At 41.3% G+C, this 19415-nt stretch overlaps 1 protein-coding gene across 4 annotated transcripts in view; it reads left to right on the top strand.

Annotated features, from left to right (window-relative positions):
• EML5 (EMAP like 5) overlaps positions 1-19415 on the top strand; it is a 171105-nt gene that overhangs the window by 83495 nt on the left and 68195 nt on the right. For all 4 annotated transcript variants that reach the window (XM_038744472.1, XM_038744473.1, XM_038744474.1 and 1 more), the window contains exons 14-17: positions 4555-4741; positions 5680-5785; positions 8860-8953; positions 16712-16812. In XM_038744472.1, coding sequence (XP_038600400.1) covers positions 4555-4741; positions 5680-5785; positions 8860-8953; positions 16712-16812 — 488 coding nt within the window. The remainder of the gene's footprint in view (positions 1-4554; positions 4742-5679; positions 5786-8859; positions 8954-16711; positions 16813-19415) is intronic.

The raw sequence follows: 19415 nt of genomic DNA on the forward strand, positions 1-19415 counted from the left end.
TCTTCCCACTCTGAATATGAGTTCAGAGTGGAGAGTTGGAAGCTAGCTCTTTACTCCTGGTTGTGTTGTGGCTTCCTAGCCTGTTAAACAAGTTGAACCAGTCTGTACCGATTCCTTGGTAAGCATTGTAGTACTACAGGGGGAAAGAGAAGATTTGAAAGAGGTGAGAGATAAGACCCAGGTTGGCAAATTCACCCTTCTGAGACAGAGCTTAGCTCAACAGACCAAAGTAACATGGCTTCCTGTCCACAGCCAGTTCCAATCCCTGGTCTCTCAACATTGCAACCAGTGCATAGTACAGTGCTTGGCACATAGTTGGGATTTAGCAAATATTTAAAAAAAGAGGAACAGCAAACACTGAGAAGTTACCACTGCCTATAATATTCCGCTTAAACAAATAGCCACCTTATAAAAACCACTGACAAAATTAAAAATTTTAAGTGTGAGATATTAACATCTTGTTCCAATGCAAGCTGCTGCAGTCACCAACTGTTTAAGTGAGTCATTAGGAAACGGTAAACCACTGGGGTCAAAAATCTCTTCATCCATCTGATGTGATGCCACCTTTGATATGAGTGACTCCGCACCAAAAACAAGATCTGCAAGTTGTATGTGCTTATAAAGGCTACGTGTATTTAAGTAATTTTTCTTTCTGATGACGCCCGTCTTATTTCACGAGTGAGAACTTTGCATTTTGACTTAATTATGCAAAGAGTAGGATTACTGATAAGATAAAGCCAATTTTGTGCTGTTGCCATGTTAAGACTATTCATTTGTGTATTGTGGTAAACTAAGGATACATTTTAAGAAAGCATTTTGGTTGTCTAGTTGCTTAGTTTTTCTGGGACGAATTGCATATTATTCCAGTATAAGGTTTAGATTGATTCCAGCTAACCAAATTTCGGGCTTCCTATTTTCTATCCATAGTTGGGATATTGTGAGGTGAAAGGTAGAAATTTTCAACTTTCTAATTACAGCTTCAGCAATTCTCACCATTTCTCTGTTGCTCCCTTTTTATCTCAGCTCCTGATAGCTAGTCTGATAGCTAATTGGTAGCTTTCTGTGACACATACATTGGAGTAATTCTTTGGGTGAATCTAGGTCCACTTGGGCCCCAGGAGATTCATTCATTCAGTTGTATTTATTGAGTGTTTACCATGAATGGCTCTACTTCCTACTCCCACTCACACCATCACCAGTGTTGCTCAGTGAGGGTGACAGTGGGCAGGGCAAAGCTGTGAAGCTGTGGGAGGGTTAATTGTCCTTGGCCTTGACCTGACATCTCCTAACAACAAGGACTTTGGAGAACTGCCACCGCACAGGAAAGTGGGGAGCATATGGACAGTGGAAATAGCTGCTCACATTGTGGGCAGGGACTGTGTCTGTTGTATTGTTATATTTTACCCTCCCAAGTGCTTACTACAGTGCTCTGCACACAGTAAGTGCTCAATAAGTACGATTGACTGACTGACCAGTTCTCCCTTGTACACCCCATTCTCTGAGCAAGTAGCAGCTTTCTCGGATCCCTCCTCCCTCTCCCTCCTCCTCCCACCCCACCCCAGAACACAGGGCCTAGGTCGGGCCAGAAATTTCAGTAAGATTCAAGGGCATCACTTCTGAGGGTTTTTTTTAATTCTTCACCCCAGCCCCCTGAGACCTCCTGACAATTAGGAGGATTCCAATTAGGAATCCTGAAGAGATGCTGCTGCTATTCCTGCTGCTGACAAAGTCTCCCATGAAGACCAGTGGCTGAGCCTTGAGTCCTGTGAGCCTGTTGTTGAGTAGGGACCGTCTCTATATGTTGCCGACTTGTACTTCCCAAGCACTTAGTTCAGTGCTGTGCACACAGTAAGCACTCAATAAATACTATTGAATGAATGAATGAATGAGACTTCAAAACCAAGCACCTGCACAGAGGAATCGAGTGTGGTGATAGTGGCTTGCACAGCTCCACTCTCATCCCGTCCAGTCATGTTCACACTGGGGCGCAAAGTGCAGTGAACAAGTAGGCACTTAGATGTGCAGCATATTGTGGATTACATGCACAAATGGTTTACATGCACTGGATTCATTTATGGCTGAATTGACCACAGCAGTGTGCCGGTGCTGTGCAGTGACACCTTGACCCAGGAGCTATTCCATTCTTTGCTGCCTATGTTGCTCAGCTATTTTTCAGGATTTCTCCGGGGTCTGTCCACCTCCCAGAACCCCCTAGGTATTTTTTTGGTGAGCAATCTGTGTCACTGATAGCGTAGCGCCATTTGGCAAAGCCAGGGCTTAAAGGCAGGCCTTTTGATCCAGAGAGCAGCTTTGTACTGGACCAACATCTGAGTTGGAGAGGCCTAGGTAAGGAGATGCAGAAGAACAGAACATAAAGCCCTAAGAATTATTTGAATTAACAGTCTCAGAGATAAATCATACATATTGAAGCTTCCTACTAAACTCCCAGTAGAAATGCTAAATCTCTGGGGTCAGGACTCAGAATAGTGCAAGGCCTAATTCTCTCTGGAGTGCACTCATTTCTAACCTTTTGACAGCCTCTACTTTGAAGAAAGAACCTCATCCATGTTTTAATGTTAGTTGAACTTCTGTCTCATTTGGGGAAGGAGGATGGCACAGTGGATGCTACCTTGCTGGTTCAATCTCTCGTCCTATCCCGACTGGATTACTGCATCAGTCTCCATTCTGATCTCCCGTCCTCCTGTCTCTCCCCACTTCAGTCTATACTTCACTCTGCTGCCCGGATTATCTATGTGCAGAAATACTCTGGGAATGTTACTCCCCTCCTCAGAAACCTCCAGTGGCTTCCTGTCAACCTATGAATCAAGCAAAAACTCCTCACTCTCGGCTTCAAGGCTCTCCATCACCTCGCCACCGCCCCCCCCCCACCTCACTTCCTTTCTCTCCTTCTACAGCCCAGCCCGCACCATCTGCTCCTCTTCCGCTAACCTCCTCACTGTACCTCGTTCTCTCCTGTCCCGCCGTCGACCCCCGGCCCACGTCCTTCCCCTGGCCTGGAATGCCCTCCCTCCACACATCCGCCAAGCTAGCTCTCTTCCTCCCTTCAAAGCCCTACTGTGAGCTCACCTCCTCCAGGAGGCCTTCCTAGACTGAGCCCCCTTTTTCCTCTCCTCCTCCCATCCCCCCGCCCTACTTCCTTCCCCTCCACACAGCAAATGTATATATTTGTACAGATTTATTACTCTATTTCTTTTACTTGTACATATTTACTATTCTATTTATTTTGTTAATGATGTGCATACACCTTTAATTCCATTTGTTCTGACGATTTTGACACCTGTCTACATGTTTTGTTGTCTGTCTCCCCCCCTCTAGACTGTGAGCCCATTGTTGGGTAGGGATCGTCTCTATTTATTGCTTACGTGTACTTCCCAAGTGCTTAGTACAGTGCTCTGCACACAGTAAGTACGATTGAATGAATGAATGATTAAACCAAGGCCTGCGTGCCTGCAAGTTTCTGCATAATTCAAAACGTAGAACAGCTTCAGGGACCCCCAAAATCATTCAGAGAGTATGGATTCTGTTAGAACTGCCCCCTCTGTGCTGGCTTCTCAGTCAATCAAATGATAGTAGCAAGTGCTTAATGTGTGCACAGCACTGTACTAAGTGAGAGTCCAGTGTAACTGTTGGTAGACACATTCCCTTCCCACAGTGAGTGTAGAGTGAGAGACAGACATCAATATAAATGCATAAATTTCAGCTATGTATATAAGTGCTGTTAAACTAGAAAATCTGTGGGAACTGTGAGGTTTTTGGGATCCCATCACGTATTTTGATAGTCTGAAGAACCCCAGAGGGTCACTCTAGGACTGTAATCTGGTCATGGGCAGGGAATGTGCCTGCCATGTTATTATATTGTACTCTCCCAAGTGCTTAGTACTAAGCTCTGCACACAGTAAGAGCTTAGTAAATATGATTGACTGACTGACCATACTGAACTGATTGCAATCTCTAGTAAGGGAAGCAGCATAACCTACTGGAAAAAACACGTGCGTGGCAGTGAGAGAACCTGATTTCTAATATCGGCTTTGACATCTACCTGCTGTGACCCTGGCAAATCACTTAAATTCTCTGTGCCTTACCAGTAAAATGGTTTCAGTACCTGTTGTTCCTCCTCCTTAGACTGAGAGCTCGATAAGAAACAGGGATTGTATCCCACCTGATTGTCTTGTATCTGTCCCAGCACTTAGTACAGTGCTGGGCACATAGTAAGTGATTAACAATTACCACCATTATTATTAGTAGTAGTAGGGAGTGTGGTGGAAACATTATTGGTTTGAATTCATCCTGCTGACAAACAGATAGAGATTAGCCCTACCCAAAGTATCATTATCACTTTAAGGACATCTAAGAGCAATGGAGTAGTTTTAGAGAACCCCTAGGGCAAGCAACATTCAGGGAAGAATCTGGTAGTACTCCTTCCCACCTTAGTTATGGTAGCTTTGTGATCTCCCGAATATGACATTGAAATGTTTTTCTTTATGATTCAATTCTTTAAAAAAAATATTTGACAACTCTGTTTTCCTGTGTTAGTTACAGAGGTTATGATTGTCGAAGTAATCTGTTTTACACCCAAACTGGTGAAATTGTATATCATGTTGCTGCTGTGGGTGTAGTATATAATCGTCAACAAAATACCCAACGCTTTTATCTGGGTCATGATGATGACATTCTATGTCTTGCTATTCATCCATTAAAGGATTATGTGGCCACAGGTCAGGTAGGTGAGACATTTATTTCCTTCTGAATTAGATGTTTTGTTAGTGAAATTGGCAACCACTGAAATTAATGTTAGTAATTCAGAATAGTAAAGTTAAAGTGTAAAATTTTTAAGGCTTTGAAGAGCAGGAATCATTTTCACTGATAGAGGGGACAGAGGAAGAACACTCTTAAGTGTTCAGTAAATACTATTGACTGTATTTGAACACCCTTTTTTACATTTTGAGTGCAGTACTTGCTTTCCTCATCACCCACGGTTTGAATATCCATGCTCAACTTTATACTATTTTGACTACCACTATCTACAGTTTCTAATACCCATGGTTTTATGTGGCCACCAAAAAAGTACTGGGCTTCTCTCCAGTACTCTGTCAGAAGTTCTTTAGCATTACACAGAGAATGTACATGTAACTGTTTAAAGTACATTGTTACTGTAGGCATACTGTTACAATTAGTTTCCCCATGAATTGCTAATGAATAGCTATATAAAGTGATCCATGTCTGGTAGTCAGGACTATGGTAAAAGCAACCTCCAAACAATACCTGGAAGGAAAACCTGCATTCTCCTAAATTATTCTCCTTGGGAATCACTACAGCAGGTGAAAGTAGCTGAGATTGCCAGTAGTGCCCTGTAGACCTGAATTATTCGTTAATAATACCAGAACTTCCCTACCTCTGTAATGTCTTATGGTATTGGAATGATGTTTTCTGGAGGTGTGATCTGAATCTAATGTGGTTAACTCTGAGAATTCATTTTGTATTTTTATCTAAAGTCTAAAATGTTTGTAATTTCACCTATTTAATGGAAAGATAAATCCAGGATTTATTTCTTAGGTAAACATCTAGAGAAAAAGAATGAATTCTGTTTTGCTGATTTTTTCCAGTTATAGATGGAAAGTTATTTGACATATATGAAATAGTATTTTGTTCTCATTTTAGGTGGGCAAGGATTCCTCAATACATATTTGGGATACAGAGACAATGAAACCTTTGTCAATATTAAAGGGCTATCACCAATATGGTGTCTGTTCAATCGACTTTTCGGGTAAGACCTTTTTTTTGTCTAGCATATTCAACAAAGACATCACAAATGGTGAAACTCCCCATTAAGAACATATGTGGCTAAAAAGGCAAGTGAGGGCTTCACAGTCCCAGCCACATCAGGCACACAAAAAGATTGACCATATTGTGGTGTTCTGCATAAGATTTGTAGCTCCTGCCACTGTTTTGTCTTTTGCCTTCTTGTCTCTCCTTCCATGTGAAGCGCTTGCTCAAAGAAAGCTACCCCATTCTTGATGGCGGAGTGCCGTGCAGTTCTGTCCTCCTCAGTTAACTTCCAGTTTTCAGCTGAAATGTAGCATTGGCTGAGGCTTTGTTTTATCATCTCCTTAAAATCCTTTTTCTGCTTGTCCTGCTTTTGATTTCCCACTTTCAGCTCTCCATACAGAAGCTATTAAGGTACTTTATTGTCACTCATTCTTCTCACCTGTCTTTCCCAGTGCAGGTATGTTAAAGTAAGCATAGCTTTGATGCCAGGTGACTGAATATCTTCCAGAACTTCATTATTCATGATCTTGCCATGCCATGTGAGCATGGCCCGTAAGTGACACTGATAGAACTACTCAAGGAACCTGATGTAGCATCTACATGTGGTCCAGGTCTCAGATAATAATTGTAGTATTTGTTAAATACTACTATGTACCAAAAGTACTTGGGTCATAACCCCAGCCGCTTGTCTGCTGTGACTTTGGACAGGGTTGTGAGCCCCATGTGGGTCGTGGACTTTATCCAACCTGATTGTCTTGTATGTACATCAGTCCTTAGTACACTACCTGTCACATAGTAAGCATTTAACAGATACCATTTTTTTAAAAAAGCTATGGAGTAATACTTAAGTAGATCAAAATAATTCTGTTGTGTATAGTTACTTTCCAACTTGGGATTTAAAAGTCTTAGTGGCATGGAGAAAAGGTATTGGTATTGGAGAAAAGGTATTGAATCCCCATTTTGCATAAGAGGAAGCTGAGACACATAGAAATTAAGGGACTTTCCCAAAGCTACACAGCGGACAAATGGTGGAACTGGGATTAGAACCCAGGTACCCTCACTGTCAGACCCATACTCTTTCCCCAAGGCCATGCTGCTTCTCAGAGCCATAAAGAAGGTTGGACAATGTTACAGCTCTGTAGGTTTTAAATTTCATCTGGAGTGTGATACCATGCTGCTGCTACACTCCATTTGACAGTCTTCAAAAGGATGTGTTGGCCTTGATCCTGTTTTCTATTTCCTTTGTCATTTCATCATTTATCAGTGGGCTGCCTAAGTAGTAAAATTCTGTCAGCTTTCAGCTCTGTATGCCAAGGTGTATTTTTGGTTGTGGGTATGGCTTCCCTAATTTGGGCTTCAAAATATACTTTTCTAATCTCTGGTTAATTTTGTTGGACTGTATTGAATAGAAGCACACTCACTTCTTTTGGAGAGACAAAGAAGAGGAACCAGGAAGGAAAAGTTTTCCCAGTCCCTTTTGTGCTTTATAAGGGTTTACCTGGCTCTTTAGAGCTCAGTGGACTGTTTAACACTCAGGACTCTCTCGCCCTAAACTTTTTGTTCTGAGAGTTGCTGTGGTTTCTGCTAGAGTTGCTGTGGTCTAACACTGCACTGAAGCAGTCTATCTGACTTCTTTTAAAAAGATTCCACATGTGAGAGTAAAATCCCTTTAGCAGTTTGTTCCAGTGTTTGCTGTTTCAAAGAGTTAAGGGTTTAGAAAGCATGTTGGGTTTTTCTGTTGGAGAAGCCTGTATTTTATCTTGCATTTTATTGGGAATTAAGCCCTTGTATTTAAGTAGTAATTGAAATCCTGTTATAAAAATGCATATCCTTAACTCCTCACAGGAGCTGATCTAGGGATTTTTCTGTGATGTGTTAACACAGTAGTTCTTTGGCATTTTACACTCCTAAGCATAGTACAGTGCTCTGCAAGGAAGTGCTCAAAAAATACCATTGATTTTGGGGTTTTATTTGGAGGTGTGGGACTGTTAATCGTCCTAAGAGATAAAATTATGGATTTCTGGCTTATTCATGCATTCATTCATTCAATCGTATTTATTGAGCGCTTACTGTATGCAGAGCACTGTACTAAGTGCCTGGGAAGTGCAAGTTGGCAACATACAGAGACGGTCCCTACCCAACAACGGGCTCACAGTCTTATCACCTAAAGTATTACTTAACAGTGTGCATGCAGAGGCACAGCCTACCGCAATATTTACCTTTTCAGTGATCAGAAACAAGTTTGAAGTTACGTTTAGTTGTCAGGTATAAACAGATAAACTGACACACATTCCTGCTTATGGGGTCTTTTGTGTCTTTCCCTAGTCAGAAGCTTTTATAATTTCTTGGCAAACCTACTTCAGCAATTTCAAAATAGGATGGAGCCATTTTTCTAGATAGTCTTTCACAATCTGTCTCCCCCGCTAGATTGTGAGCTCCTTGTGGGCAGGGATCATGACTACCAATTCCATTGTACTCTCCCAGGTGCTTAGTTCAGGGCTCTGTATACAGTAAGCACTCAGTAAATACCATCGATTGATTAAGTGATGGGGGTTGGACAGAAAATGGCCATGAAGTTTATAGGGACTTAGATCTTCCTGCTATCTAGGACCTTTTCTTCAAAAACTGGTAACATCTCATTAAAGCTTAGCAGGATTGGGGACAAGGGAAGATGTTAAGGGCCAGTTTTGCAGCCTATATAGTGGATAGAGCATGGGCCCAGGAGTTGGAATGTCACGGGTTCTAATCCCTACACCTCCATTTGTCTGCTGAAGAAATAATAAAGAAGAAATAAAACTTAAGAGAAAGTTTCTCAAACTTGAAAATAGATAAACAAGAATCTTTTACATGTTTGGGGACAAAAACAGCATCCTACTACTAATGTCTGTCAGTATCTCTATCTTTCTTGTGGAATGTAAGCACTGGGACACAAAATAGGTTTTTTCTTTTGATTGGTGTTTTATGTTTGAAAGAAAGAGTACTATAATGATTAAACTCCATTGCTTTTGTTATGCTGTGGTATTAGAAAATATAGCACATATTTTGATTAAAGCTGCCTCCTCCTATTTATAGCCGATGGGAAGCGCTTGACTTCAGTTGGAATTGATGATAGTCACACTATTGTCCTCTGGGATTGGAAGAAAGGAGAGAAACTGTCAGTAGCAAGGTGAGAGACTTTTGAATTTTAAAACAAAATATAGAAAATGGAAAAGTATACAAACTAAAAATGTTTTCCATTTTTCCATTTTGCTTATTTTGTGTCAAGTAGAGTGGCGTAGTGAATGGTGCATGGACCTGGGAGTCAGAAGGACCTGGGTACTAATACCAGTTCCCCCAACTTGTCTGCTGCATGACCTTGGGTTAGTCACTCAACTTCTCTGTGCCTCAGTTCCCTCATCTGCGGAATGGGGATTCAATACCTGATCTCCCTCCTACTTAAACTGTGAGCCCCATATGGGACCTGATTAGATTGTATCTACCCAAACACTTACTACAGTGCCTGGTACATAGTAAGCACTGGACAAATACCATTACAAAATGAATGTCCCGAGTGCTGGTATAGATACAAGTTAATCAGGTTGGGCATAGTCCCTATCCCCATGGGGCTCTTAGTCTATTTAGGAAAGAGAACAGTTATTGAGTCCCGATTTTTGTGGCTGAGGAAACTGAGGCACAGAGAAGTTAAGTGACTTGCCCAAGGACACACAGCAGGCAAGTGATGGAGCCAGTGTTAGAACCCAGACTTGTGTTTTATCCATTAGGCAATACTGCTTCCCACTGTTAGAAGGACTGCTCATAGCCCTTGAACTGAAGGGCTAAGGAATTGTGAGTATTTAACTGGTTAGAGTGGCAGTTGGGGGTTACAAAGTAGGGTGATTAGAGAGTAATTGGACAAGGCCACCTGGAGGGGATGTGATTTCAGAAGAGCTTTGAATATGGGGAGATCTGCAATCTGGTAAATAGGAAGGGAGAGGGAGTTCCTGGTGGAAGAGAGGGCATGAAGTGTGCAGTGGGAGAGATGAGAACAAGGCATAGGTTATCTTGAGAAAACAGAGCAAGTGAACTGGTGCAGAGTCGGAATGGATTGGATAGGTAGAAGAGAGAGAGATAATTGAGTGCCTTAAAGCAACTGGTCAGGAGTTGTTGCTTGATGTGGAGAGGAATGGGCAACTATTGGAGGTTTTATAAGAGTTAGGAGATATATACATAGTAGCATTTTAGAAAAATGATACAGGCTACAGAGTGAGGTATGGATTAGAATGGAGAGAGCCTGAAGGCAGTGAGATAAAGGAGGAGGCCAATGCAGTAGACTTATTCAAAAAAGTACAGCATTTCATCAGTCCTTTGGAGATGGGAAAAAAAAAATCCCAGTAATTGTTCCTGGTTAATTAGAGCATGAAAATCTCCTTCATTTGGTTTTGCTGCTTAATTCAGAGTATAGCCAGTTTTGTCTTTGCCAAAAATGCATTAGACCGTGAAACTTGGATTAGGTAGGTTAGGGTCTGGCTGCATGATAGATGAAAGTCTGATAATCATCATTTAGTGGAGAGCTGCATTGTATATATAAAGACATATAAAGACATCCAAGCCATCAACAAAACCTGCTGGTCTCAGCTCCCTAACATTGCTAAGATCTGCCCTTTCCTCTCCATTCAAACCGCTACCCTGCTTGTTCAAGCTCTCATCCTATCCCGTCTGGATTACTGTATCAGCCTCCTCTCCGATCTCCCATCCTCCTGTCTATCCCCACTTCAATCCATACTTCACGCCCATGTTACTCCCCTCCTCAAAAATCTCCAGTGGCTACCAATCAACCTAAGCATCAAGCAGAAACTCCTCACCCTCGGCTTCAAGGCTCTCCATCACCTCTCCCCCTCCTACCTCGCCTCCCTTCTCTCTTTCTACAGCCCAGCCTGCAATCTTCCGCTCCTCTGCCACTAATCTCCTCACCGTGCCTTGTTCTTGCCTGTCCCGCCGTCGACCCCCGGCCCACATCATCCCCCTGGCCTGGAATGCCCTCCCTCCGCACATCTGACAAGCTAGCTCTCCTCCTCCCTTCAAGGCCCTACTGAGAGCTCACGTCCTCCAGGAGGCCTTCCCAGACTGAGCCCCCACCTTCCTCTCCCCCTCCTCTCCCTCTCCATCCCCCCCGCCTTGCCTCCTTCCCTTCCCCACAGCACCTGTATGTATGTATATATGTTTGTACGTATTTATTACTGTATTTATTTTACTTGTATATATTTATTCTATTTATTTTATTCTGTTACTATGTTTTGTTCTGTTCTCTGTCTCCCCCTTCTAGACTGTGAGCCCACTGTTGGGTAGGGACCGTCTCTATATGTTGCCAACTTGTACTTCCCAAGCGCTTAGTACAGTGCACTGCACACAGTAAGCACTCAATAAATGTGATTGAATGAATGAATGAATAAAGCACTTTTAGGTACTCAATCACCTTGCCCCCTCAACTTTACCTCCCTGATTTCGTACTACAACCCAGCTCACACAATACATTCCCCTAATGCCAATACACTCACTGTACTTCAATCTCAAATACCCTCTGATCCCTCGGCCATGTCCTGCCTCTGGCCTGGAATGCCCTCCCTCCTCAAATCTGACAGATTATCCTTCTCCACCCTCAAAGCCATATTCAAAGTACATCTCCTCCATGAGGCCTTTTCTGAGTAAGCCCTCTTTTCTACTTCTCCCACCCCCTACTGTGTTAGCTTTTCACTTGGATTTGCACCCTTTATTCATCCCTTCCTCAGCCCCGTGGGACTTATGTAATAGCCATAATTTATTTAGTTATATTAATTTATTTAGTCTCCCCCTCTAAACTGTAAGCTCATTGTGAGCAGGGAATGTGTCTGTTATATTGCACACTCCCAAATCCTTAGTGAAGTGCTCAGCAAACAGTAAGCACTCAATAAATGTAATTGACTGACTGTACGCTCTTTGTGGGCAGGGAACGGGTCTAACCAACTCTGTTGTTATTTTTGTCTCCCAAGCTTTTAATAAAGTTCTCTGCACGTAGTAGGCACTCAATAAATACGATTGATGATACATATCCCATATGGTGCCATTCTCTGGCACTTTCGCATGAATAGAAGATATATGTACTACTTTACTATTGAGAGTCATTTATGTAAATTTTTCATTTTGGGTTTTGGGGTGAAAAACAGATAAGGATTTCTTTGCGAGTGGAATCTGGGAAGGGATAGGATTCAAGAGCTAACAGGCCTGCAAGTCACCATTTGCATGTCTTTTCAGCCTTGATCTGAGATGCCTAGATTTTATCATAGACCTGGAATGAGCGACAATGGGAGCCCTGCCCCCCAAATCTTTTGGGATGCCAGTCCCATTACCCCCTATTGTCAAGGGTAATCTTAAATAGATATTTTTCCATCATTATATAATCTAATTGCATTTGTAGTATCCCAGGTGACTGGAGAAACACTAAATGCCTGCAGATACATTAAATCTATACACTGTGTGCTGACGTGTGTGTATATATATGTGTGTGTATGTGTGTGCATATATATATTTATATATATATAAAATAACTCAGCACTCTGAAGTAGAAAAATACTAATTTTTGAGTTTTTCCAAAATCTCACCTTGATATTAACTGCCTTTTCTTTTATTCTCCTCTTCAGATGCTGTTCAAATCCATCTATTTGCTTCTTTAGATAGGCTTTATTATTATTTCATTTTAAGGCAAAAAATTGATTCCTAGACCTGTAATTTATTAAAGGCATCCCTTTGGAAAAAGCATTTAAGGTAGTATAAAATGTACAATCAATTTTGGAATTCATTCAAGGGAAATTTGGGTAAATGCTTGGAAAAAAGACCCATAATGGGTTTAAGGGGCAATATTAAGGCTGTTACAATGTAAATCCTTTAACCCTAAAGCCTCTTGTGGAGAACAATCACAGTACTGTGCTGGCAAGAATATTTTATAGCCTCTCAGAGAGTCAGAATTCTAGTCTAGATAGAACACTGTTCTTACCTAGTTTGTCAGTTATGTTCTTATGCAGAATTTTGCAAAGTTCAATATGTATTCTAATGCTAAAGTCATAATCTGTAATCAATCAGTAGTATTTATTGAGTGCCTTCTGTGGGCAAAACACTATACTAAGTACCTGGGAGAAGACAGTAGTAGAAGACACAATCCTTGCCTGCAGGTAACTTACAGTCTTGAGAAGTAGCATGGCTCAGTGGAAAGAGCACGGGCTTTGGAGTCAGAGGTCATGGGTTCAAATCCTTACTCTGCCAGTTGTCAGCTGTGTGACTTTGGGCAAGTCACTTAACTTCTTTGTGCCTCAGTTACCTCATTTGTAAAATGGGGATTAAGTCTGTGAGCCCCTCGTGGGACAATCTGATCACCTTGTAACCTCCCCAGCACTTAGAACAGTGCTTTGCACATAGTAAGTGCTTAATAAATGCTATAAAAAATCTTACAGGAGAAACAGATACAAGTAATTTACAAATAGGAGAAAAAGTGCTCAAGTGGCAGAGTGTAAAATATGTACAAAAGTGAAAGTATGTACATATGTACTAAAGTGCAACAAGAAAAATGCAGTAGAAAGTGCTGAGATGATAAGGAGGGGGTTGGTAGGCAGAAGAAAATTAACTGGGGAAAGCTTCCTTGAGGAGGTGAGGTTTTAGAAGGATTTTTAAGATGGGGAAAGCTGTAGTCTTGTAGATCTGAAGAGGGAGGGAGTTCAGGCAAGTGGAAGGACATGAGCCAAACACCAGGGGCAGAAAGTTGAGAAGATGGCACTGTGACAAGGAGAACTTGGGAAGAATAGAGAATGTAAACTGGGTTTGTAGTAGAAGAGAGTGGATTTTACAAGAGGGAGAGAGCTGATGGGGTCCCTTAAAGACAATGGTAGGAGTTTCTGTTTGATCTGAAGATGAATGATTGGAGGTTTTTGAGGAAGAGAGCCATGTGCAGAATAACATTTTAGAAACATGAACCAAGGAGCAAAATGAAATATAGACTGGAAATGGGCTTAATTTTGGGACAGGGAGATCCAATAGTCAAGCCAAGATCCAATGAGCATTGAGACTAGGGTGGTGATCAATCAATCAATCAATCAATCAATCGTATTTATTGAGCGCTTACTATGTGCAGAGCACTGTACTAAGTGCTTGGGAAGTACAAATTGGCAACACATAGAGACAGTCCCTACCCAACAGTGGGCTCACAGTCTAAAAGGGGGAGACAGAGAACAGAACCAAACATACCAACAAAATAAAATAAATAGGATAGAAATGTACAAGTAAAATAAATAAATAAATAAATAAATAGAGAATAAATATGTACAACCATATATACATATATACAGGTGCTGTGGGGAAGGGAAGGAGGTAAGATGGGGGGATGGAGAAGGGGACGAGGGGGAGAGGAGGGAAGGGGCTCAGTCTGGGAAGGCCTCCTGGAAGAGGTGAGCTCTCAGCAGGGCCTTGAAGGGAGGAAGAGAGCTAGCTTGGCGGAGGGGCAGAGGGAGGGCATTCCAGGCCCGGGGGATGACGTGGGCCGGGGGTCGACGGTGGGACAGGCGAGAACGAGGTACAGTGAGGAGATTAGCGGTGGAGGAGAGGAGGTTGCGGGCTGGGCAGTAGAAGGAGAGAAGGGAGGTGAGGTAGGAGGGGGCGAGGTGATGGAGAGCCTTGAAGCCCAGGGTGAGGAGTTTCTGCCTGATGCGCAGATTGATTGGTAGCCACTGGAGATTTTTGAGGAGGGGAGTAATATGCCCAGAGCGTTTCTGGACAAAGATAATCCGGGCAGCAGCATGAAGTATGGATTGAAGTGGAGAGAGACACGAGGATGGGAGATCAGAGAGAAGGCTGGTGCAGTAGTCCAGACGGGATAGGATGAGAGCTTGAATGAGCAGGGTAGCAGTTTGGATGGAGAGGAAAGGGCGGATCTTGGCAATGTTGCGGAGCTGAGACCGGCAGGTTTTGGTGACGGCTTGGATGTGAGGGGTGAATGAGAGAGCGGAGTCGAGGATGACACCAAGGTTGCGGGCTTGTGAGACGGGAAGGATGGTAGTGCCGTCAACAGAGATGGGAAAGTCAGGGAGAGGACAAGGTTTGGGAGGGAAGACAAGGAGCTCAGTCTTCGACATGTTGAGCTTTAGGTGGCGGGCGGACATCCAGATGGAGATGTCCTGAAGGCAGGAGGAGATGCGAGCCTGGAGGGAGGGGGAGAGAGCAGGGTGATCATTTCAACTGAGAAAAATGAGGCTGGGCAGATCTAAAAAATATGATGGAGGAAGACCCAACAGAATTTAGCAACAGACTCTATGCAGTCGAATGAGAGTGAAGAATGAAAAATAATTCCAGAGCTTCAGAAGTGTGGAGGGAGATAGTTGTGTCAAATGTGATTAGAAAGTTAAGTCGGGAGGTTAGGAATTCAATCTTCAATTTATTGAATAGTGAGCCTATGTATATCCTGACAGCAAGAGGAAATTTGAGATAGTAGGTGGAGGGAGAGGATGGGACTAGAGGAGAATATTTGCGAGTCTGTAGACTGCAAACTCGTTATGAGCAGGGAATGTCTGCTAATTCTGTTGTACTCTCCCAAGCACTTAGTACAGTGTTTTGCGCATAGTAAATGCTCATCTGCTTAAATGTAGCTGAATCCATGGCAATGGATAAACTCTCCAAGAGCAAGAATATAGAGTGAGATGAGTAAAACCTCGAGTAAACCAGTTAGGGCTGAAAGGCGAAGAGGAAGCCAGTGAAAGAAACTAAAAATGAGAGGAAGAAAATGAGGATAGACCTGTGCTGGCTAAACCCAGATTACCAAGTATTACCAAAAGGAGGAAATGGTCTGCTGTATCAGTGGTTGTTGAGAGTTCAAGGAGGATTAGGATGTACTGGAGACAATTATAATTGGGGAAAAAAAAAGAAAACAAACTATATTTGGATCAAAATTGGTGGTTATTTCTCAATCAAAAACTGGGTTACAAAAACACATAGACTATTTTAAGTATTCATTTAAAAACCCAGTGATTTCAATTCCTATTGAAATTTTATATCTTATATACAAAAGAACTATTATACTTAATTATACCATATTTCAAGCATATATGACTTTTTGAGAGTGTGAACAAGAATTACCAAGAGTGCAATGTAATGAACCTATTGTTGGGTAGAGACCATCTCTATATGTTGCCGACTTGTACTTCCCAAGTGCTTAGTACAGTGCTCTGCACACAGTAAGCGCTCAATAAATATGATTGAATGCATGAATACAAAGAGCTGAACTTAAAAATCCTCTGAAGTATGGAAGATTTAGTTCCTTTTTTTGAAGTGTGCTGAACTTAGCATTAAGTGCATGCCATCTAGTGGAGTAATAAATTAGTAGAATAATTGCTCCCAGATTGTAATCTACACTGCTGCCTAAGTATCAAGCAGAAAAAGAAATTCATTCATTCATATTTAGTGAGTGCTTACTGTGTGCAAAGCACTGAACTAAGCCCTTGGGAGCGTACAGTATAACAATAAACAGCCACGTTCCCTGTTCACAACAAGCTTACAGTAATGACAGTCTGTCCTTGACTCAGATGGAGTTTCCTCTCCTGCAGTCTCTTCTTAAGCCAAGAAAACTGCTCTATTTAGAAATGCTGTAACATAACGTGATGGCATCTATACTGCCACCTTGCAAGTTTTGTAATCTTATTATACCAGTAGCCAAAGTAACCATTAGAATAATAGGAAATTCAAGATTTTCAAAAATATAGAACTTGTGCCAACAATATAGACTCTGCCTCAATAAAAGAATACCTAAGAAATGTCCTTTGGCAAACAGTTTATTAACTAAAGGTTAGTAGGGCAGTATTTATGAAATGATTTCCATAAAGACATATATGTTTTTGAAAATCAGATAAAGATAATATTTTGTTCTTTGTTTCAGAGGAAGCAAAGATAAGATTTTTGTTGTAAAGATGAACCCCTACATGCCTGACAAACTGATTTCAGCTGGAATTAAGCATTTGAGATTTTGGCATAGAGCAGGTAAGGAAAAGCATTTTTTTCCCTTCCCAAGTTGTTTTAAAAATGACTTGAAGTATTTTAGATATCTATTGCCATTAGAAAAATTTAAAAATACTCTAGAAATTACTTTTTCCTATTGTTTGCATTTATACAGTTTCAGATATGCAAATGGTTTGCTATTTATTAATTAACCACCACAATTGTATAGAATGTTATGATTTTCCATGATTCATAGATGAATGACCTAAAGTTCCAAGGTTTATTTACCTGCTCAAGTTCTGATCAAGTATATTCATGACATCGTTGGGTTGACAACCAAAGTTCTAGACTTCAAGTCCTGAGGTTGTCACTGTCTTTTATCAATTGTGCATATATTCATATTCACAAATGCAGTGCTCTTGATAGATCCCCCCCCCCACACGTTTTGAAAAGTGGGTAAATTAAGCATGGGATTGTACAGACAAAACAATATGTAAACCCATAATAATAATAACTGTGGTATTTCATTCAGTCAGTCAGTCAAATTTATTGAGCACTCACTGTGTGCAGAGCACTGTAATAATAATAATAATAATAGCATTTATTAAGCGCTTACTATGTGTGAAGCAGCGTTCTAAGTGCTAGTGTCATTTGGAGCTCAATAGATAGTCACTTGACCCTCCCAGGACCACCCCCTCCTTTTCCCTAAATAATAATAATGATGGTATTTGTTAAGCGCTTACTATGTGTTCTAAGCTCTTGGGGGATACTAAGTAATCAGGTTGTCCCACGTGGGGCTCACAGCCTCAATCCCCATTTTACAGATGAGGGAACTGAAGCCCAGAGAAGTCAAGTCAATCTCTAGTGTCCAATCAGAACTGGGTGGGCAGGCAGTGGACTACTGACCGTGACCTCGTTATGGGCAAGGAAATCACATCCGCTAATTCTGTTGCACAGGACTCCCCCAAGCGCTTAGTACAGTACTAAATGCTTGGAAAGTAAAGTTCGGCAGCAGAGACAATCCCTACCAACAACGGGGCTCACAGTCTAGAAGGGGGAGACAGACAACAAAACAAGTGGAAAGGCATCAATTGCATCAAAATAGATAAATAGAATTATATATATATATATATATACACATAATTAATAAACTAAATAGAATAATAAATATGTACAAATATACACAAGTGCTGTGGGGCAGGGAAGGGGGTATTTAAGTGCTTACTATTGCCAAGTATTGTACTAAGCTCTGGAATAATAATCAGGTGATCAGGTCCCACATGAGACATGCAGCAAGAGGGAGAACAGGTATTTAATCACTCTTTTGCAAATGAGGAAACTCTGAGGCAAAGAGAAGTTAATGAGTTGCCAAGGTTACATAGCAGATAAGTGGCAGAGCTGGGATTAGAACCCAGGTCCTTTGACTCCCAGGCCCATTCTCTTTCCATTGGGCCATGCTGCTTCTCATACAAAGACAAATGACCACTATGTACTAATTTATTTTTGCCCACATATTCTCAAATATCTGAATTTTCATTCCCCTCAAAATAAGTTTTTCACTAAATGATTCTAGTGAATATCAGTAAATCCATTCCCATGTGATATAATGCCTAAATGCATTGAAGCATCAAACCCATTTTGAATGACAGTAAGCAGGCATAACCAAAAATATTTCTCGCATTTGTACATAAAATTCAGAACTAATTTTATTGGTGTCTATTAGCCATTCTCAAATTAAATAATAAATATTTACGTTTTAGCTTTTATGTGACTAAAAGCCAGAAATTAATCATTTATGAAATTTGTCTTTCCCTGCTAATTGTATTTGTTTCATTTTGTATATTAGATTGTAAGTCCCAGTGACAAGGAAGCAGATTCTCCTTTGTTTTGTAAAATATGGAGAATTCTGCCACTCAGTGTACATTTCAGAAAGGCTGAAATGAGCCTGAAATAAGTTACTTTTTTCTTCTAAAGGTTTGTTTAAGATGGAGGTAATAATAATAATTGTAATATTTGTTCAGCCCGTACTGTGTGCCAGGCACTGTACTAAGCGTTGGGGTAGATACAAGGTAATTGGGTTAGACATAGTCCCTGTCCCACATAGCGCTCACCATCTAAGTTCCCATTTTACAGATGAGGAAACTGAAGCCCAGAGAAGTGAAGTGATTTGCCCAAGGTCACATAGCAGGCGAGTGGTGGAGCCAGGATTAGAGCCCAGGTCCTTCTAACTCCCAGGCCTGTGCTCTATCCACTAGGCCATGCTGCTTCTCTGACCTGTCTATAAAAATAGACACAAATAATATGCGCTTATTGAGACAACGAGTAAACATTATACCAGTGCTCTGAATACAGTAGGCTTTGATTAAAAAGTCACTTTTGCCTGGAGACAGGCCCAGCTAATTTCCTGGTTGTATGTTGCAAATAACTCCCTTCAGCACTTAGCATTTTGATTTAAGGTGCTCCTTGTTTCTTTTTCCTCTTGTTCCTACTAAGTTTATATTATTATTATTGTTGTGTTAACAATAGTAACAATAATAATAATAACAACAAGTATGGCATTTGTTGAGTGCTTGTTGTGGCCAACTTTGCTAAACTGGAATAGATACAGTGCAATTGGAGCAGACACAGTCCTGGTCATACATGGG

This window comes from Tachyglossus aculeatus, chromosome 1 (genome assembly GCF_015852505.1).
Source record: "Tachyglossus aculeatus isolate mTacAcu1 chromosome 1, mTacAcu1.pri, whole genome shotgun sequence".
NCBI classification, from domain to species: domain Eukaryota; kingdom Metazoa; phylum Chordata; class Mammalia; order Monotremata; family Tachyglossidae; genus Tachyglossus; species Tachyglossus aculeatus.